General features: G+C 37.0%; 1 protein-coding gene across 1 annotated transcript; it reads left to right on the top strand.

The window, feature by feature from the left end:
• Window positions 1–5,828: 5,828 nt before the first annotated feature.
• LOC140230852 (uncharacterized) lies at window positions 5,829–12,755 on the top strand. The gene is made up of 3 exons (XM_072310999.1): window positions 5,829–6,821; window positions 10,035–10,214; window positions 11,830–12,755. Exons 1-3 carry the CDS (start codon window positions 5,832–5,834, stop codon window positions 12,040–12,042), a joined length of 1,383 nt encoding a protein of 460 aa, XP_072167100.1. The 5' UTR covers window positions 5,829–5,831; the 3' UTR covers window positions 12,043–12,755.
• The last annotated feature ends 11,012 nt before the right edge of the window (window positions 12,756–23,767 follow it).

Raw genomic sequence — 23,767 nt, 5'->3', positions numbered from 1 at the left:
TGTCGAGAAGCTCACGCAGTCTTTGGTCTTCACACTCTCTATTATCTCCGTGTATCTCCGTCTATTATGGTCGTGATATAGTCCCCACTCTATGGGAAACTGTGTGCGAATTACACGGCGATGATGATGTAGTAGAGACTGTCATTTAGGCCTACCTGCTACTAACCGCAGCAGCGACCCCATACGGACAAATACGTACCGTAAAGGGTACAGCGCCCCGCGACGGGGTTAACCTGCTACCAGCGTGTACGTGTGTTGAGCGGGGAAACCAGTGAGTTGATGCCTGAATGAAAGAGGGGGATCTTGTCTAGCCAGCGGCGAGCGACCTGTTTCAGCTTGCTGGGTTAACGCTGTGAAAACTAGAACAGTAGAAGCCAAATTACTACGTAGTGTCAGCCTGGGAATTCTCAACCATTATGTGCTCTGTTGTGCTGCAAAGAACCTCATTTGGACGGCTGCAAACAGTAGTAGGTCCTACTAGTAGTTTGTAGCAGACGGCAATGAGAAGGCGGAGTCAAATCCTGTCGGTCTGAGTGTTCTTATACATACATATAGTACATACGCATACATATTTTACACGTGTACTACTGCAGTATACTGTGTATACAGTATTTTGACTACTGTACACGCGAGTGGTGCGGTGCGGTGCGGTGCAGGTGGGGAATATACCCGCGCGGGCTTCAACAGCGGGGATTGCATGGAGGCTGCTGTTCACCAACATGCCGGACGAACAAACTTCGCAATCGTTTGCTTGTAAGTGTGACGGCGGCTTTAGTGATGTCATAATTACTTTTTTTTCACAAAATGAAAATGTCTGTCAAGTTTTCAAAAAACGAAATACTAGTAGATCACTCCCCATCAACTACAGACCAATAGGGAGCTTTAGATGCACACAAGATTCTGAATCCTTATCAACGCGGTTTTTTTTTTAAGCATCACTCTTGTGAATCTCAACTAATCAACACCTCAGTGAAATGATGCACCATCTTGACCAAGTTATGGGGGGGGGGGCAAATTGATATCCTTGTTTTAGATTTTTGTAAGGCCATCGACCTTGTAGCCCACACTGACAGGAAACTCCTGATGAAGCTGGATCATTTTGGGATAAAAGGAATGACACTTGACAGGTCATATAATAATAGCTGGATCTCAAACCGAACTGAAAAAGTAATCTTATGGGGAATCATCCTCATCTATTCCAGTTACTTCCGGAGTCCCACAATTTCAACCCTGCTAAATGTGAATGTTTACATAATTATAACCAAAGCAGGACACCAAAGACCTTTACTTACAACCTTATGGGAACAGATCTGAAAACGGTTAAACAATGTCCTTGGCGTTACCTCGGCATTCACATCACCAACACCCTCAGTGGAATAATCATATTGATAAAATGTCCAATGATACCAACCGGACACTCGGAGTTATCAGACGTAATCTCGCCAGGTTTGATCAATCTGTAAAGAAAATAGCATATCTCGCCCTAGTTACAAGTAGACTAAAGTTGGAATATGCATCTTCAGAAATGGTCAAACGAAGATGTGTTAGATTTATTAGGAATGATTACCACCGGACAGTATCACAACCATGCTCCAAGATCTACAGTTGACTCCGTTTGAGCTGAGAAGACGTCATTTTCGACTTACCCTACCCTACCCTACTCTCTATAAACATTGCATGGGGAAAGTGTGGTAGATATGCTATCCCTACATCATAAAAGCAAACCGCTCAAGAGGAGACGACAACATCAGATTTACACCTTTACAGTGAAGAACCCAAGCATACCTTCATAGTTTCTGGCCCGAACCATCAAAGACTGGAACACCTTGCCTATATTGAAACCAAAAATATGTCATCTTCCCAACAAAAAAAAATCAATCCTCCTCGGAAGCAAATTAATCTGTGTCCACACCACACTGACACTTAGTTATGTCTGGACGTGATGCTGATGACAGCGATGTCTGGTCAACATTCTGAAGATTCTGAAGAAAAAAATAATGTTCATATTCAACCACTATAGGTCTATATGAAAGAGTGACAAACACAATAGGAAAACTCTCACAGAGGTCGATTTTTATTTAAAATAAGCCAAACATAAAGCCTACATGTAAAAGTAATCTGTATTGCAGGCATGATGAGAATATACTTCACAGATTAAGAGTAGGAAGTTATTTACTGAATGAAACTGTTCGAATTATGCAAACATGTTGATGGTAAATACTCTCAGTGCGGTACATCAGGAAGAGTGCAACATTTTCTTTTAGAATGTCCGAGTTACAAAGAATACAAAAATCAGTTACACAATTATCTTGGAGTAATAACCTTAGTGTAAAATAATAATAAATCATTATCAACATAAGTAGACCATTTGTTTCGTTAAATGCACTGGTAAGTATTGGACATTACAGTTTTCATATTGATATTTTAGTTTCAATTGTTTATTAAATAGTATGTATAATGATAAAATGTAAATTTGGTATGTATTATTATTGTTTATCGTACGTGTATATAAGGTGCATGATAATATATATTTTGTGTTGGCAGGTTTCCTCATTTGTTCAATATGCAATTTAAATTAGAGTTATACAGTGTAATTAAGATAGTACTTTAATCTAGATTAGAGTTGTGCCCGGTTTGTAAGCTTCCAAACCAAAATCTGTGATGGGTTGACGCCAAATCGCTCCAACCAACCACTAAAAGTCATCTACAGCGCAGAAAATCACTAGACGGGGAGAGCGGGGACATGGACACCGACATAGAGACTACGCGAGGAATCCGAAAGAGCGCCATCAAACGACACCAACCAGCATGGTGACAAAATGACACACATGAACCGGACTCGACAAGCCAACCTTTACCCGCTCAGCCCAGTCAGTGTACAAAAGCTAAATAAAGAAAAGAAAACAAACAACAACAACGAAAACCCAGGCCAAACAGAACAAACAAGCAGTACAAAGTGGCTCATGTTTGACCGAAGCCCCCAAAACTCAACAACAACAACAAAATGATCATACGAAGCAGCGCTTGATGTCTGTACTTTGCGACATTTCACTATTATTTTATAGCCGCGTTCGCACAGACGAAATAATAGCAACTTATCTGATTTAACAGGGAGACACCTCACTGGGTTAAACAAGGAAGAGAGATGGACTGTCATCATTCTTCAAAGAAAGCATGAAGTTTGAATTGTTCTGCCTCATCCACGTTTTGTTTTGAATTCATTTTTATAGCTCTCACCATAGACAAAACAGGGCGGACATGCTCAGTATTCGATACCAATGTACATTGTAGTTTACTCTAGTGCACTCATGTAAAAAAAAAAAAAATATAGACTCCTGCTTCTTTGTCAAACTGTCATTATCGATTTATCATTATCTTGATTATCGAGGGAACACATCCAGATCTTTTACTTGAAATATATGACATCATAGCATAGGTCTCTGTCATCTTTACTTTCAACCATCCCATCTACCCATGCCTATACACTAATGTAAAAGGTATACCAAAGACGTCGTCATCACTGAAAAGAAAAAAAAAAAAAACCCAACCACTTTTGAATTTGCAAAAAGTGATAGAGAGGCATACTGGTCTTATACCTTCAACATCACAGGTGGAAGTTCAAGGATCGAGACCAAAGATGACATCCCCGGGCGGGCCGCGTCCCTGCTGTGAGGACTCTTGGACTCCGACTAATGTTTTTATGATATAGTATGCAAATATAGGGCCTACATCATAGTACTATCTACATTCAAATCATTGATTTCCACTTTTCCGTCGCATCATAATGTGTTGCATTCCATGTCAGTATCTAATGATGCCTTATATGCCTGAACTTAATACGCTGAATGGTATATGACTGGTTTCCGGACTGGTTTATGTTTCTTTCTTACCATCGAGATTTTTTGTGCGGATACATGAGTAGACTTTGTATCTATAGGCCTAAGGGGGTGTTGCAAGAAAGTTCCAATCAATGTATTGCAACTCTCCAAAATTAATAAAATCCTGCAATTGATTGTAAATTTGCTATGAATTGCAACTCTGTATATCTATCGTATTGATTATACCGGTCAATCAGTGAAATCGAGAGTTTTCCTGACTGCCGGTTGTTATCCTTGCGATTGATATGATCTGAATGCATTTGTGTTTGAACCTAAAAAAAAAAAAAAAGAACTTGCCATTAACAAGCTCCCTTCTTGCAACGAAAATTTGCGATTGACTGCAAGTTGCTACTGATCTATCTATTGCAAATTGGCTATCTGGTCTCCATCTCTAGGACAGGACAACATACACAGTCCTTCTTTCCTCGCACAGTATGACAGTGGACTAGCCTGCCCCAAGACCTCTTCCTGACACTCGGACTGCAGAGGTCTTCCGTCATCGCCTGACGAAAGATGTGGAGTAGATCGAGCAACAGGATTTGACTTGCACCATATACATGGAGGGTCCATGAACGATTTTATCGCAAAACGAGCTAAATCAATTCTTGCTGATTTGAGATATTTGTGATTAAAGCTGCTGAAAAACTAAGAAAATGATAAGAAAATAGAGGATATTTTTAATCATAACTTCTATAGAATATTCCTTATTTTGTCACAAGTGAGGTATTACTGGAAGGTTTAATTTTGCTCTATCTGATGATGGACTTATCCTTTAGTAATATTCAGAAATGGCACTTAGCGTTTTTACAATAAACTCTTCATATTATGCACCCGCCAGCATCCGGCACTTGCACACTCGGGTGTCCTTGTGATATGCATACACACATGTAAATCTGCAAGAATCTTCAGGATTGAAGCAGAGATGTCAAGATTCTTAAGTGTCTGGGAATGAGAATGCGATTTGGTGAAACAGTCGGAGGAGGGGTCGGGATAAAGTAGATTCCCACCCCCAGCCCCCGGCATTCAGCTTTTTCATTTTGGAATTAGAAATTGTGCACTTTGGCGCACACTTAATGCAATAAATTGTACTTGCATAATTCCCATCTATTCGTTGTGGAAGATGGTCCTGCAAGATGTCATTTTGAGCATTATTTTTTTTTTTGCCCAAATTTAGTTCAAGGGTAAATGAGTCTACAGAATGTATGACTGACATAACTTAGTAGATGGCCGAATTTTTAGGGACCGCTTTGGATTATTTATTTATAAAAATATAAAGAAAAATATGAGTTAGAGTCATGTATACGTATCCTCTAGCTATAAGAAAATGAATAAGGAAAAAGTTTACCTTACTCAGTTCAGTATATAAGCGGTCTTCTCATCCATTATTATCATTATTATTATTATTATTATTATTATTATTATTATTATTATTATTATTATTATCATCATCATCATCATCATTATTATTATTATTACTATTATTACTGATCTGGTCAGTGATAAAATTAATAATGATTCTTTTTTCTTTCTTTCTCTCTGAGAGCCGTAATTAATAAAATGCATTACTGGGCGGGACGCGGGCGGCGTAGACTGAGACTTGGTAGGTCTGTTGAAGAAGGCAGAATAAACAAAAGAGGAAGAGGAAGAAAGTTTGCTATTAAATAGATATTTGAAATTGACTGCAACTCGAATTTCTTGCAACACACCATAAAACACTATGATTGTACACATTTTGAAAGTGGTGGACGTATAATATATATATCTCGTATAATACCGATAAAATACATGTACATAAGTAAACCATGAGTAACCTGCGCAATCAATTATAATCGATTAGCATTTTCTCTCTAAGGACACCATACACGAGCTATGTATTCGTAGCAGCGCATCATCGACAGGACAGGTGTATTACTAGGTACAGGTACATACAGGCCGCTGCGGTGCGCCAATCAGATGTTTATGGTTGCCAAACAACCCAGCCCAGCCATGGCGGACGGAGGGCTGGGTACGTCGTCCTCCCGACTTTGTAACAAGAAATCTTTCGAATATAAGATGTCAAAGAAAGTTGCGGAGCTTACACAGGTTGTGCACATGCTGTTTTCACGTAACCATGAGAGAGAAGTTGAGCTTGAAGCCACTAAAGAAGCTTACGAGCAAGAGGTTTCGAACGTGGTAGCGGACGCCAAGAAACGGATTGAAGGTCTCGAGCAGTGCTTGGCCAACGAGAAGAAGCAGGCAGAGGCGGACCACGCAAGAGCAATGAGTGACTACGACAAGAAGCTCCAAGAACAAAAGAAAGAATCTGACAAGCTTTTGTTGGAGGTCAGGGATAAGAACGGCAAGTTAGTGGCTGAAATCGGTGAGTTGAAAGGCACCATTGTCAAGCTGGAAGAGGAGGTGAAAAGGACTAAAGACCAAGCTTTGAAGACGCATTTCTCCTCAAAAAGACAAACTGCAGACCATTCGTCTTACGAAGACGACAAACAAGATAGCAGATCTCAATTGCTGGACTCCAGTCCCTCTGTCATGGCGAATAAAGGGAGTGTTTCTCCTAGACTTGATGGAACTGCAGACATTGCTCACATAAATCAACTAAAGGAAGACCTTAAAGTTAAAGAGATTGAAACAGAAAACCTGAAGCATATGGTGGCTATGCATGTCCAAACTCAGAGGGATAATGATGCAGCACTTGTACAATTAAAGAAGGATCTTGAGAAGTCAGAGAGTGAACTGAAGGTCAGAATTAGCCAACTTATAGAAGATGTGACCCTAGCAAATAAAGCCAAGGAAAAAGCACAGCAGAAAAACAAGACATTGGAAACAGACCTGAAAAGCTTGAAAAAATCTCTAGAACGCAAGAGAGATGCAGGAAATGAGACTAAGCGAAGAAGTAATGATGTCAAGACGCCAAGGTCATCAAAAGCTCCATCTGAAGTTGGCAGCGTAAGTCTGTTTGAACAGATGGAATCTTCATTGGGTACACGCCCCCATGCACCAGTTATTTAAGATAGAAAGGAAATTTATTGTGGGCACATACTGTAAAAGTGGATATTTTCGCACAACTAATTTTTTGTGCTCAGATGGGTAAGAGGAGTTTTGTAAGAGGAGTGCGTTTTAAATTCCACGGAATCAAGATATCAACTACTGGAACATATCGCAAGCATATAATGGCAAGCAAAAAGTATTCACGTGCTTTTATTTTCGCGCTATAGTTTCTGGCTGCTCGAAATGCACAAAAATTCCAACACTGTAAAAATTTCCACTTTTACATAAACTTTTACTACTTTTTTTTTAATGTATTACAATCTGTTTAGTATATGACTCATAGGTAGTGTTCTGTAACTTTGCTGCTACACGGGGTAAATGATAAGTGGATGAATGAAGAAGTCAAAATAGGAATCCAGGATTTTATACAGCATATTTATTATAATTGAGTTCCAAACTCGGTCTTCAATTCCAGCATACAGATGATTAATAGCGTAATGCCAATAGTGATAACTGTATGCGCTTGAATATGACAGAGTTAACCCGTTCCTTCTGCAATTCTTTGAGTGTCTTAAATGCCCCCAAACGAGATTCTTCTTTGCCCATCAACATAGAGAACGGACGGGTTGGTAATCCACCTGTGCAAAAGCAGTCGAGTAGGACATGTATCCCCTTTCCACGGTCAACTACATGTGCCATCGATCAATGAAAATATGGATCGAGTGCAAGGTATGAATAGAGCGTGTGCTGATGGGCACACAGACTCTTTTGTTCTACACAAAACCGGGCACTTGGATGGGATGACTGGTGTCAGCGAACACATAAATCTACTCGAGCTCGGCTTCAGTCGCTATGAACATGTTCATGCGAGTTTTATAGCAAAGCAGGCGCAAACTAAATCAGAAAAAAAGGTAATAATGCTGTGATTTACACATTTTTCCAGCAGAATGGGAACATATGTGATAGAATGAACTCTTATCTTATCAAACCCATTTTTCTGGGCACTACAACACAAAGAAACATGAATTTAGGCCACGAAAGTAGGCACTCTTATCTTCTTCTTTGGAACCTGGTGGATACTAGGTTCCCATATATTAGTTGCTCCCATGGGAACCTGGTATTCCAGAACGGGTTAACGGAACGGGTTACAAGCGAATGGCAGACTTGAACTCCTCCTCACTTTGGAAAGTGACCCCAAAACTGGGCCATCTTAAGGATGAAGCACATGGGTAATAAGGGTTGTGATTGGCCCAAACTGCCTGTCAATCACGGTTGCCATGGGAACAATGCTACAAAAAGCTAAACACTGGTTTGGTTGTCAGTAACAGGACCACAGTGAGGAGAAAATGGCTAACCTCAGAGATAAGAGGAGACTTGTGAGATTAGGCTAAAGAGGGGTTACTTTTTGGAGAAGCAGGCAACAGCATTTCTTCCCAAAATTGAACTATAGAAACTGAACTACGGTGTATGTACAGTGTATCTTCAGGCTGTTACTAGTAGGCCTACCGGTATGCTACTACAAAACAGTTGTGTAGATAAACATCTAGTGCAATTCCAGTGCAACCACAACAACATGACTTGAGTATGGATATCTACAAATTGAATCCTTTGATTGCCACTTAAACTTTGTCTCGGAGAACTTTTCCACCACAAAAAAAAAAGTATATATACAAACTAAAAACTTTTTTTTAATTTCAGAAAAACATTACTATTTCAAGGAAAATACCTTATTCATTTTTCTCTCTTCTTTAACTTTTTAGTATTTTTATTTTATCAAACATTATATGTGAGAAATGTGAGATGTTTAGTTTTAACTTGCTCAAAAAAAAAACAAAAAAAAAATATATATATATATATGTATAATATATATATATATATATGTATATATATATATATATATATATATATATATATATATATATATATATATCTAATGTTATGAATAGTAACAGTGACAGATATCTTCTTTGAAAATGTAAGTTTACATAATTAGTTCCCATACCACTTACTAGATATTTGATAGTTATTGGCAATCATACCCATTTATTTCAAGTGCTAGTGTACAATAGTAAAATGTACAGTGTACACATGTTATAAGCCATCAAAGCAAATCATGATCATATTCTCTTTCAGAAAAGTTAAGCTGGAGTTGAACTATTAATGAGAACCATTTGAAGCTGATTACCGAGACAAATTTATGGAGTTACTGTCAAACCCAAGTTAACCAGTTAAAAATGCTGAAAGACAATATTCAATTAATCCCATCAATATTCTCGTCATATTCTTCAATCATCCATTGTTACTCTCTCAATTTAGCATACCAAATTGTTTGAATCGTAAGGGTTTACTAGTCCTAATCTACGAAAGAGCTGCACGTTCGAAGATCTTTTCAGGATAAAAAGAAACACCTGCATATCTGGTTGGTATCAAATGACCAAACAACATAGACAACAAGGCTACCAATGAGCATACCTTGTCAGTGCAAGAGTTGACACATGAACAACATCAGCAAACTAATTATCAAAGTAGTACGTAGATCCATTCTAGAACCAGTGTACAGGGTTTGTACCTAGTAGCAAACAGTGTCAACATGGTGTTGTTTGCTGGCAACAAGATAACAGATTAATCTGTGCATACACATTACACATTGTGTACATGTGCTTGTGTCCAATGTACATGCGCATATCTTTCTTAATCATTGTCAACATGGAACTTAGACATACAATTTTAAGGTACCGGTATGGTATCTCCGATAAGCCTTGATGCATGCAAGCTATGTTCATTCAAAAAGACTAGTATAAACTGTAGTCTATTTTTTCTTTTGACTTATTCAGTCAATCCATCATGATAAAATATCATATTGAAAAGAAAAAAATGAACAAGCTTCCTTTGTAGTGTATCAGCTTATTCAACTGAAGAATGTTTTAAGTAGATGTTTGCAATTGCTAGTGTAAGCTTTCTTTCAGATCGGGTCATTAATAATACAATGTGCAATGTACCTGTTTTTCATTAATTGCACTGCTCACAGATTAGCATATACGAAAATAAAAAATTTCTGCAAACATGTTCGTGTTTTTATTTCAGAATTCATGTTGTTTGTGATTTGGCTCTTGCATGACTCACTATCAGCATTTAACACTTTCTGGTTTGTTCTTGTGTTAACAATGCTAGGATGCCTATGAAGAAGTAGAGAGGTTGAAGAGAGAGATTCGATGGTACCGAATGGAGCTAAGTAACCGAGAAGGGAATTTCAACCGAATGTTTGCAGAGTCCAATCCCATCAGGCTGGGTGGCATGGCAACAGGACCAAACCTTGCCCCAACAAGGCAAAGAACAGACATCCCTATGAAGGTAAGAAGAAACTGAAGTCATGAGACCCAAAACAGGGAAACTATCTAGATAGAGAGAGAGAAAAACTTAATCACTAGTTAGTGTAAGAAAACTACTTCAAAAGCAAATTTAATATTAAATCAAATTACTGTAACACAGGCATTTTTTAATATGAAAAGGCAGGGGAAGACTGACAATACTGTATTAGTTTTTAAGTTTACATTTATGTTGCTGCATTTTGGTGTACATGATATTCACATTTTTTTTTTTCATTTCATTTGATCTCAGTGGTGCTTTACCCCCAGTGAGATTCATTCAAATTAGAGGCAGAATAGGTTTTATTCACTTGCACTTTGTTAATCCAGAAAGTCCAGAACTAAATATTAGTGCCACTTGATCCATGGCATGCATTACTTGCAAATTGTGTCCTTCATGCATTTGTCCGTGAGAAGAATGTGAATCATGGCTATGATTGTGAACTATTGAATGAACTTTTGCTATAGTTACGTTCAGATGGTGATCCTTAACCTCAAGGTTAGCTACTGTAAAATGAGGAATGTTTGCATGCATTTTGATTTTGCGAATTTCGCGAGCGCCAAGATTCTCAAAATTTTTTATCTACACTGTATGCATTGAGCGCCAGTTCGCGAAAATTTCATGCCACGAAAAAGGCCGTCGGCTCCAATTCGCGAACATTTTGTGCTGCTAATATATCATGTTTTACAGTATCTTCGAGGATAAGCTCTGGCCCCCTAACTACGACCCATGTTCACATGACGAAGTGTATCCTTGAAGGTAGCTGTCCTTGAGGATAGGCTCACTGCTCCCCATAACCACCCTTATCTACATGTACAATTGTACAGGTTCTGTCCACATGATGCTTAACTACCTACCAGTGGGGACCCCCTGCGGCTTGTTGATAGAGTGCTAAGCCTGATATATCTTGTGGATAGCTATCTTCGAGTTAACTTCAAGATAGCTATCTATGAGTATGTCTACACGATGCCTAACTACAAGTCTATCCTCGAAGATAGCTATCCTTGAGGTTAGGGATCACCATCTGAACATAACTAAAGTTTTGGAGATTTCAAAGACATTCTTCTGCAACCAAGAATATGTAGTGTCCATTCTGATGTCATCACTACTACATGATAATATTATGATACTTCTACTACTCTGTAAAATGGCATTGTTGATTATACCCATGTCTTGAGCATCTAACTGACAGGAGGTGGCTCATCACATATTGACACTAATTACTACTGTTCTTACTCAATTTAATATGCATTATTCCCCCATCCCCCTTCACAGATGTAATGCCACAAAATGTGAATTCAATACTTGGATTCCCAAACAGGTATTCATATAAATAACTGTCATTCAGTTGTTGACAACGTACACCATAGTTAATTGCATAGTGTTTGAAATTTGCAAAACAGTTTTGTCAAAGTAGATGCATCAAAATGAGGAATGCTTCTGTAGTACAGTTGTGCAGTGACTGAAAATCTGAAGAAGACTTGTGCACTAGGCTTTTTCTCATTTTGATATTAACTTTAAATACACTGTATTGTGAGAAGGGAAAGTCATAATACAATAAATTCAGCCACATTGATATTCACATGATTTTACTTACTAGCTGCCGGCTGGAGCACTGACATCTCGTTCAGACGATGTGCGAAGCAGAGCGATGTCTCCCCCGAACAGACTCCCTACACTAGGCATGGATGGTAGGCAGAGAGACTCAACAAGGACTAAGTATGGTCACAACTCAGAAGGGGGCAAAGCCAAAGTGTCTACTGTTGCCAGGGAGAAGCACACTCCAAGGGGCATCACAAGTGGATATACCTGACAACAACCATCTGAATGATTGACACAGCTAGTGGAACATATTAGCGTAAGAAGTGTTCTATTTGTTATGAGATCATGAAATGAGAAGTCTGTGAATAAAGAGGGGAGCAAAGATAAAAGTAATGTAATTATTACCACAGGATTTTAAAGAGAAAGAAAGAAAAGTGAATAAAGGTGAGACATTCAGACAAACCACAGGAACAGCTGACAGTTTATATGGCTACAAAATAATGAGAAAGTAACACTTGGTACTGTAAAAGTGGTTTCTTTCGCGATGGTCGTATTTTCGCACTTTGAGGTTGAACCGCGAATTTAACATCACGCAAAATTAACCACGCCACTTGTTACAACGCTATTGCGCACATGCACACACAAAGATTCCGCGCAGTGAGTGTATTGATGGTCAACACACACACAGCGATACCGCGCAATGTAGGTACAAGCATGTTATAAAGTACTCGAGAGACAGGATTTCAGGTAAGCCTGCATTTAATTTTAATTTCTGTTTAATAAATAAAAGAATAATTGGATTATAGTTTGGGTTTTCATGTGCAAAATAAAACTTTCTGCCGATTGTGAATTCACAGATTTTGCCGACTGCGAATTTAAACACACGCGAAAAAGTCGGCACCGATGGAAACCGCGAAAGTATCTGTACGCGAAAGAAACCACTTTTACAGTAGTTGCTTCAAACTAGTGCCATACCATAGGATAAAGTGCCATATTTTGTATTGTCTGTTTCTGTTATTGTTTCATGTGACTGAATAGCATATGAATGATGATAATGATACTGGCTTGTCTAAGTGTTTTGTCTGTGTGTCTAGTGGGGGCGCAAGATGACGCTGTCATTATTAACTGACATAGTGTTATATTTTCTTTTAAGTTTTGCAAAATATGCATATTCAAATCCCAGAAATCTGTGAATACATCTCTCACTGGCCGTGTTTTATGTAATCAGAGGTCAACCTTACCAAAACTGCTCTTGTAGACCTTTATCAATAGACTTCTTGTCAATGTGATCCTCCAAGTCTCATATTTTGATCTCGCTATTAAGAAGATAGTATCAAATAAGGTGTATTCTATATGTGTGTTCTTTCCTCTAAACAAGGTATTACCCAATCCCAAGGGTTTGACTACAGGTGCATTTGACCTTGATCCAAATTACATACTGGTTAATCTTAATCTGGATCTTGGATTGATTTACCTTGCCATTGCTTGTTTCTAAAGAAGCATGGCTACATGCAATTTCATGGTGGGAGCATTCTCCATTTTTTGATATCTATGCAAGGCCCTGTGCAGATGATAGATGAAGTAAACTTAAGAGAAAAACAGTGCTAGAAATTAGGGGGGAGTATATGCCAAAGAAGAGTAAAAATCAATGTTGAGGTTAACCACAATTGTTTCTGCAGTATACAGATGCAAGTGCTAGCAACATTGTTGTGGTTTTATTCAGTGTGCGTTCTTAGAAATGTTTAATTATTCAGAGCTGAATGATGTTTTGATCTACTTATCAAGGAGTACATGTATCAGGACCTCCACAGGCAACTTTGAGCACATATGCATGGGCATCAGAATATTAATTGATGTGGCCATAGACTAAAAGAGATGGTATAGTTTTGGTTGAGATGGAAATTCAGGTTTAATTTTTTTTTTTTTGCAACATAATTAGAAGCCACTTATATGAAATATCAAAGAGCATACAACTCTAAGAGAAATGAAAAAAGTTTTATTGGATGAAAATCAGTTTTGAAATACGATGGTAGCATAGAGTTCTCCTCGTGTGCCAGTTGTTTGAATTTCGTATGTGACAGGCTGCAGTTTCACGACAGATTCAAATGAGGAAAGAGGCATGTGTGGGATGTATGCCAAATAAAGAAGCTATCATTGCCAACAACAACAGCAAAAAGCTCTCCTAATAAGAGGCGGGACCCACCTTTCATTTGTACCACTTTGTTGTACTTTGTTGTTGTTGTTTTTTTTTTTGGAGATCTCAGCCATTTTAAAAACCGATTTTCATCAAATAGCTTTTTAGTTTCTCTTAGAATTTAATGCCTATTAATATTTCATATAAGTGGTTTCTAATCATCTTGCAAAAATTTTAAACCTGAATCCCCATCTCAACCAAAACTGTACTATCCCTTTAAAGATAATAAAAAGTTTTGGTACCTCAAAAGTTTTCCTGAATTTCCTTGTCTTGGTTTGTGTTTCACGTTAAAGTACGTTGTCTGTGAGAATTACTCGCCCCAAAGTGCTCTCATGTCTTAGTAATCATGCAATAATGGTTTCGTACCAGAGCCGTCGCCGTACAGCGTCGATAAATATTGTGCGAAACCACTGACTGCGACCAGCAGCGTGCAGCCCATTGTACGCATAGCTAACTGCGACCAGCAGCCCCATACGCATAGCGTAATGGGGCTTCGCATTGTAACATTCAGGATCATGACAGAATTAGTATCGCGGGTAAATGTCAATTTAAAATCCCAAAATTTCTTCGATTTGAAGACTTACCAATTAAGTTGAAGTATTGAAAACAAGCTTCGAACAACGTTTGGTTCTGCCAATAGTCCCTTTCTTTTCGAATTGATGACTGAATGTGACTCGGTCGAGAGGACCTTGGGAGAGCTACATACACCATGGACCGATGCATACACTGATTACTACGGCTAGCGCATGTGCACACAAACATCTCATCCGTTGATATGGGATTTGAAATTTGTGCGCATGTGATGTGTTCGCATGCACTGGCTGTAGTATTCAGTGTACATGGTGTATGTAGCTCTCCCAAGGTCCTCTCGGCCGAGTCACATTCAGTCATCAATTCGAACAGAAAGGGACCATAGGCAGAACCAAACGTTGCCCGAAGCCTGTTTTCAATACTTCACCTTAATTGGTAAGTCTTCAAATTGAAGAATTTTTGGGATTTTAAGTTAACATTTATCCAGCGATACTAAATCTGTCATGATCCTGAATGCTACAATGCGAAGCCCGATTACGCTATGCGTATGGGACTGCTGGTCGCTATGCGTATGGGGCTGCTGGTCGCAGTTAATTGCATGATTACTAAGACATGAGAGCACTTTGGGGCGAGTAAGTCTCAGTGTTAGTTATATGATAGGCACTTTAACCTGAAACACAAACTAAGACAAGGAAATTTTTGAGGTACCAAAACTTTTTATTATCTTTAAGGCCAGCTTCCAAGTTGTTGGAAACTTGCTTGTTTGGCATAATTCTTGATTGCCAGTACATGAGTGTTTCATGCTCATAATCAGGAAGCTTTTCTCCAAAGTGCCAAGGACATTTCAGTATTAGTGCTAGATGGTAACAGTGCATGTGGGCACAGCAGTCAAAAAAGTGGTATTACCTCACTTGGCCTACAGTGTATCTAGATTGTTGTGTGTGTACACAAATGTGTGTACAAGTAGTGTGTATTTTGGTTCATTTGTTTGTTTGTTTGTTTTTTTAAGTTTGAGTTCTTTATCTACATTTTTCTTCATTTCATCTTGCTTCTGTTTTCTGTCAGGTTCTGTTTCCAATTGCTCTATTCTAACCTAGTGTAATATCTGATTTGAGTATAACATTACATATCGGGGGCTACATACTTGTGCCTGTACTAAATGTTGTAACTAATCAAGACTGCATAATATATCAAATAATCCACATGTTAGTAGATTGAAATAATGATGCAATTTACCTTAATAACTTGCATTTATTCAGTTTTCCTTGACCCAAATATCACTCTCATCTACAGCCAAAGAAGTATGGTTCCTTCTGTTTAGTAACATAGAATACATTTTTAGGTAATCAACTGTCTTTGGCCTTCATTTTTAATTTATTCTAGTTGTGAATTTGTCAGTCACATGGTCATAGTTGGCTGATTAGCATTTTTTAAGCAATTATGTAATTGTGCAATTATGATGGAATATTTAATCATTTAATACACTATCATGTATAACACATGCAAAACTCTTTTTCTGTGTTGGCCAGAAATCTTTACCAAAGTTGTCCAAAGAAAGATGAAACAAAGTGTGTTTACCTGATTAAATCTTCCATTATACATATATTTGATGTTCAAAGTACAGAACTAGATGATGTAAATAACATTAATTATTGTGCAAGAAGAAGAATTTTTGTATATTGGTGAAGATCAAGATTAGATTTGTGATCATCATATACGTACATACTGTATTTGCATGATCACAAAGTTTGCAAACCTGAAATATGTTTAGGATACATTTGTAAGCTAACAGTATTAATGTGTGTGCTTGAGTTATGGTTGGTATGCATGCATTTCATTAGAATTCAGTTGAAGGATGTATTTGATAAGGTGAATTGTAGTGAAAGTCATGAATTCATTCGCTGTGTCAAACACAGAGTGTTATCATACCCCTAGGTTTAGAATAAAAGGTTTTATTTTAAATTTGCAAAGTTTTGTTTAATAAGCAGTATGTTGATCGAATAGCTTCAACTTCTGTGTGCATACATGTAAGTTTAAAACTGCACTTTGGATCAACTGTGTTTTTAGAAGGCGCTCTATGGATATATTATTTGTCTCTTTAGCCCATAAAAGTGATTTTAATTGTTCATGAGAGAGCAATTAGTGATTACACAGATTGTTGCATGCATGCATACTAATAGGCTTGAAGTATTTCAGGGGTTGCATTCTTTGACCAGACATCAGTTTTCTGGTTTTAGACAGTATGGTATAACCATATTCATGTTGATATGGATCATTTGAAGAGGAATAAAATGTGATGTGAATATCAGCTGTAATATTTTTCAGTTAGTAAACTATTGACTTGCCTATAGAGTTACAAAATATGATGTGGGTTTTTCTGATTGATTTTGTATGACAAATTTTCATCCAGCACAGCTTTCATTATTAAACTGACACATCTACTTCAAATTGGCAACAATTTCTGAGATTGAAATTGCAAGCAGTGATAATTTTTTATACTTCAGTTTATATTGCAGCAGCAGCAGTTGGGCAGAGAAGTGAATGTGATTTTTCAAATGGCAGTAAATTATGAAGTGGTATCCTAGTGGCCATTTTGTAACGTACAGGGTAGGTAAAAAGAACCTAATCATGTCAGTGATTCACTGTCTTAGAAGATGTGTGTGAAATTAGTACTGTTGTACATTAGTACTGTAGTACTGAGTACTGTATGGCAAGAAAATATATCGTCGCTGGGGTGACAAAACCTCGTATCTCAAAATTGTCAAATGTTCAGGAGAGCGAAAAAACATGGCGGCCAAAGCACTATAGTGAATGGGAAAGCCTTCTCTTTGACATGTCATGGTGGCTTCATTTTTGGAGTAAGACAGTTCGGATTTGGCCAAGACATCACTTGACCCATTATTTGACCATTAAGCTAAAAAAAAAAAATTTTGACATTTTTGAGATACGAGGTCTTGTCACCCCAGCGACGATATGCAGTTTCACATTGTTATGCAGCTTACAATATACATGTCATACTTGCCAACTAGTAAGATTTTATCAGATTCAGTAAGATTTTTTACGTTAAAAATGGCAAAATCAGATTTTCTGTCAGAGAAATCAGATTTTTTTAAAATATTTAGATATACCTTTCATGTGTATTTTCTGAAGATTTGACCGAAAGTAAGATTTTTAACTTCAGTTTGCATATAAAATAAGATTTTTGCAATCCACGAGTAAGGTATTTCATCTTGAAATGTTGGCAGGTATGACATGTACATGCACTTACTATACCAAACTTCGGTACAAACTTCAAAGTGGGTGAAAGATGATTCTGGTTGACTTCTGATTATTAGATGCTTTCAGGAAAGGAACAAAATAATAGTGTAAGAGTGTAATATTGTACCTGTAATTTTGGTACTCTGTCATAATTATCAATACTGATAATAAGTCAAAAGAAAAGTAAAAATGTATACACTAGGTAACAAGTATATATCGTCGGTTGAGAATGATAAGGGCGTTATGTAACCACAAAACCCATAGTGTTCGAGAAGACTTAAAGCCCTTCTCATTCTCAACAGACGATATGCTGTTGATATGCAGCTTTGTTCTTCGTGGAAGTTCATAATAAAATGCTTAACACTGATAAGAGTCACAGAGCTGCCATAGTATGTCTGTATACATAGATTATAAACAGTGCTGTTAAGACATTCAAAGTCATTGAAATATATTTCCTAAGCATCTACATTTTAGTCACAATTTTGTGCATGAATGATGAAATCACTTGTAATACAGATTGTTCATGTATTCAGCGTAGAGATAATGCATTGTTTCCTAATATAGCTCAAGTCATCTACATTATAAGTCAGCTGGTTTAATGAGCATATTCAAACTAAATAGATACAAGTAAACTTGTCAAGTTGTCGGTAGTATTCATCTTTGCAGAAGAAAGATGTATTAATGCACAATCTTTCATGTGTAGAATGAAAATAACTTTCAAAAATCAGATTTTGTATTATGTGTAATACAAGTGCATGGTATCAGCAATCCAACAAGTTTTCTTTTTGAGAATGATACTGCCATTATATGCCATATATTTTGCAATCTTGATATTTCTTGAATCAAAACGTAATTCACGGTCACAGTATTACGGAGATGGAATAAGAAAAAGTTCGATTTATTTTCCAGAAAGAAAAAAAATATGCACTGCATTTCTGTTGTAATTGGCCATATATTTGTGGTTTTCTAATGTTACAATTATCAGCCATATTGCAAATTTTATGAAGTGAAATCCTCACATAAGCAGTTATTGCTTATTCTAAACAGTCAAATATGTTTTACCCATCCTTACTAATGATTAAGTACAGCCTGATGATAAACTATTAATAGTCTTGTTCAGTATTATGACTCACTGCATTTTAGTGAAGGTACATATCTATGCAACAACAAAAAAATGAACACAAAGTTAGTTTGTTCCATGAGAAGCTTATGAATGTGAATAATTTGCTGGAGATAGCCTGTTCTGTATATCTTGACATTTTGAGATTAAAGGTACATTGTATGGGTGGCTGGCTATTAAATAGAGGGTTTATTCTAAGGTTCATAGTTCCAAAGTCTTGTTTCTCTATGTGTGTATTTATGCATGTGTGTGTGTGTATGTGTGTGTGTGTGTGTGTGTGTGTGTGTGTGTGTGTGTGTGTGTGTGCATGAGTGTGTGCTTACATAGTGAGCAGAGACCACACTGAACTTGCAGGACTTCTTATACAATGCTGTGCCACTCCATTTTCAACGTTGCTTTTTAAAGAATATTGTACACATAGAACAAAAAGTTTTAGAATATTCAGGTATGAAACTTTTCACAAATCAATGGTGTTTGTCATTACAAAGTGTACAAACTCGTTGAAGTAATGTCATTGACTCACAAATCTCTCAGTCACCTACACTCACATCTTTAATACTAGCACTGGACATGAAAGAACACAGAAATTATTGTTATTCTTTTCTGTGATACCTTTTTGGTGGGAGAGAATAGTTGCTATATAATTGCTTAGAAAGTTGGGTTTTTATCATGCTTTCTGTAAGAACCAGTGGGAGAGATGTGTGGCGATGATGTTTTCACATCTGATTTGCATTTGCAGTTGGACCAGTATCACTGCACTGCAAAAATAGGGAGAAATTTTATGTCCCATTACCAGCCTATCACTCATCTAATTTTAATGTATATCTACCATTCAGCAAGAATAAGGGGTAGATTTAGATTGGAAGTGGCTGTGGTTTCTCTTGTTTGTTTGTTTGTTTGTTTGTTTAAATGGACAGCACATCTGAACACAATGCTAACGATGACAAGTTTTATCAAAATTAATGCAAACCTCACACACTCTACACCGATTAGCTTTGGTCAGACAACCTTAATGGATGGAGTCTAATATGTTAAATGATGTTCTAAGGAGAAGTTGATGTGACAAAAGAAAGAAAATGAAGCAAACAGAAAGAGGTAGAAAATAAAATATAACAGCAACTATCAAGTATGCTCACCCGCAATACAAAATGCAGTACATGTACAAAATACACTTCTGCAGCGTCCACCTAATTGAAACAGTGAAGAGCGCCATCTCTTGATATTTGGCCTTCGCTACGAGCATGACTCTTGTTCGCCTTCTAGAAAAAATGATGCAAATCACGTCAGTTTTAGTGCCACTGGCCATCAATAGTAGCAAATATGTTTCTAAATTATCGATTGGAGGATAACGCACTTAATCATTCCATGTTACTTTTTCGAGATCATCTAACCTATTATAATACCCGAAACCCGGTTCCCATTAAACGATGTCATTCCTATCGAGCCATAGCTGTAATGCGGTGGACAATAAAGTGTAGCTGACATCTACATCTACTCCGCATTTAGTTCATTTATTTCATAACTCCATTGCTCAGTGCTATTTTTTTTTTTTAATCTTGCAAATGAATATGAACCATAAAGTAACACTCGGTCTCTTCACGAACTAAACCGTCTGATGCGGAGAGCGCCACAACCGTGCACTGGTTTATCTCGTTACTGAGAAAGGAGAAGAAGAAGAAGAATGAGAAGAAAAAGAAGAAGAAGAAGAAGAATGAGAAGAAGAAGAAAAATAAGAAGAAGAAGAAGAAGGAGAAGATAAGCAGTGAGGCAAAGCTGTTCATGTGCACGTGCCAAAATGGTTACAGTTCGTTATTCCGGAGGTTCGCTATTCGAATTAACTTCGTTAATATGAAAATGAAATAAGGATCGTTATTTCTAGTGTTCGTTCATCCTAAATTAATGAAATAAGGTTTGTCAGGATACTGAAATGAGTAATGTTATTCCGAAGGGTCGTTTATTCGATAATGATGTAAGGTTTCGTGATTGCGAATGTTCATTAATTCGCACGTACTGTTTGTTTTCGGACATTATTTCATTTTCGAACTGACGAACAATATTCTAAGCTCCATAATGAGCTTCTTTTTTTTTTCAGTTTCTGATAAACGAACATTCGGAACATATGAACTTTCAGAATGATAGAGTGCTCGGAGTACCTAACCCTATTTCATTTTCGGATTACGATAATAAACGTCATTTATATGTAAAGGGAATTTGTATGTTTCGGTGTAACGATGTTGCGGATTACGAACCTTCGGAATAACCAACACCCGTGCATGCGGACTTTGTTTTGGTCCACTTTTAAAAGAGACAAACCCTTTAAAACGTGGCGACGAATTGCTGGCTTATCTACGCTATTATTATTGATATAGAGTTCTAAATGTGAGTGATACCGACGATGAGATTTAACAAACTATTACGATTAGCAGCAGGTCAAAAGTAGACACTGTATAAAGATAATCTCTGTTACATACCTAATCACAATTACGCTGAATGTTGGGGCCTACGTGTACAAAATAGGCAAACTGAAGCGATTTGAAACCATCGAAGTCTTTGTGACGTCGTGAATTTAGAAGAGCAACGCAATCCCGAGCCTTTGATTGCGTCCGAAGTTCATTATCATTTAATCAGGCACATCTGGAACCAAAATAAAACTTAAATGAACAAAGCAGATAATTAAAATTTGTGGTCAGAAACACTGTCTGAGAATAAAATTGCAATTTAGGGAGTAATCTCTCTCATGGCACGAAAATGGAAACATTTTAGCGGTTGGAGATGTTTGCCGAGGGGAAAAGTATTGTGGGAGTACACGTTGCAGGGTAATGGTTTTGCGGCCTCATATGGGTGAGTGCAGTATAATAGGCACAAACATGAACGCCAGTAGGCAAGAATTAATGACGTCACATCGCGTGAAATGATGATTCAACGTAATAGCTCCCGTTATCAATGTTACAAAGCTATTAGTCAGTATTCTGTCAGCTCGTTGCTATGTAATGTCATTTTGTACAAGAATTAAAAACGAATAATGTATTCATGAGAGGTCCAACTCCTTTAAGTCTGCATGATCTGTTTTATACCCCATCCTGCTTCTTCTTCTTCTTCTTCTTCTTCTTCTTCTTCTTCTTCTTCTTCTTCTTTTCTAACAATCACGCAATCGAAAAGAAGTTTATTTTATAAGATTTTCTTCGACATGTCAATAAGATGCACCATTTCGAAAGGTGGGTTCTTTTCCGTAAACTATAGTGGATAGTACAGTATGTACTATATTTGCAAATGTTTTCGTTGCGAGTATTTTTTTAAATGTTTGCATGTAATACTTTGTGGTAAAATATATACATAATGTGGGACCCCAGGGGAAAATAGTGTATTTTGTGATCCATTGCTTCTTCATTTCATTTCATTTCATTTATTTCATTTCCAACAACATTACCTTTAATTGCAAATATCTCCATTTGGCAAATATGGACTTATCGGTTTTTGCAAACAAACTCTTCAATTTTCATACACAAAATAACACAACATCAAGGCAATGTAGTAACAAAGAAAAATACGTGAAGTTGACAATACTACGCATCACAAAAGCAAAGTAAACGATGAAAATTGAATTGAAACTAAAGTTGCAGGAAATGGAGGAGACATGCTAAAAAGCTAAGCTCTTCATCACGTTCATATTCCGTAGGGCCTATATTATGTCTTTTTTCATGTAGGTCTATATTGTGTATTTCATCTGAATACAAATAAAGGTGATCTCCACTATAAAACAAAGATACGCAATTAGCAAAATGGGAATCTGCAAAATATATGCGCAGTATACATATATATATATATATATATATATATATATATATATATATATATATATATATAGGTTGTATGACGTGTGTAAACATTGAATGTTTGTAAAAAATTGTATGTAGGTATTTTCTATTATTAATACATCAATAGGGCTTTTACGTAGTTGAATCTCCATAAACGGGCTTGAGATATTAACTGTAATTTACAGCATCGGTGTCAACCGTCAGTTGTATTATAAGGCAGCAAAAACAAATTTAACGGTAAGTAAATCGTTTATCAGTATATCCACGACAGATGATCAACTATCTAATTACCTTTAGCGATGTCAAGATCTGTTATGAAATATTAATGTGAAGTATAAATTTCAGAGCTTCCTGTGTAATCTCCTGCCAGAGTTATATTTTGAAAACCAGAAAAACTGTGTACTCTAACCTTTCTCCTTCAACTCTTGAACTTTGTATAGATAGTTCATGCACTTATACATTTTGGCAACGTTATTATAGACACCTATTATCCTAAAATCAACTTTATATATATCATAATTATATTATATCAATATAATTATGATGGGTACCATAGAGAGAGAGAGAGGGAGAGAGAGAGGAAGACTTGGGGATGAGAGAAAAAAAGGAGCTTATTGTGTAAAGGGGCAAGGTGCCAAGTTCGTGCTTGCAGCTGTATATTTCCACTTGAAGACTACATGAAAACATAATCCCAAAATACATTTGAATGAAAATTCTTGTTTGTGGAGTATATTATAAGAAGAACCATCAAACGCATGTATAACTAACTCGAAGGATATCCACAACTACGACAACGGTGATGCAAGCCGCAAATAATCTTTTCCTCCCTATTGCGATGGATTTAGTGTCACATTATGGTCGTCAAATATGAAAATATCATACTTCCATAAGTTTTTATTTTATTTTATTTTATTTATTATTATTTATTTATTTATTTTTTTTTTTTTTTGATCAGCTGTAACGTTCCTGGAGTTTGTCGAACGTGCCTGGAAGTCCTGCTGAGTTGCGAGCGGATTTCTTCCCGTGCGGGCTGTTAATTTGAGACACACTAAATCATGGTACTCCTTTTAATCCTTCA

The sequence above is a fragment of the Diadema setosum genome, chromosome 7, assembly GCF_964275005.1.
Source record: "Diadema setosum chromosome 7, eeDiaSeto1, whole genome shotgun sequence".
NCBI lineage: Eukaryota > Metazoa > Echinodermata > Echinoidea > Diadematoida > Diadematidae > Diadema > Diadema setosum.
Note: the sequence above shows the minus strand (reverse complement) of the source record. Positions and strands in the feature narration are given on the sequence as shown.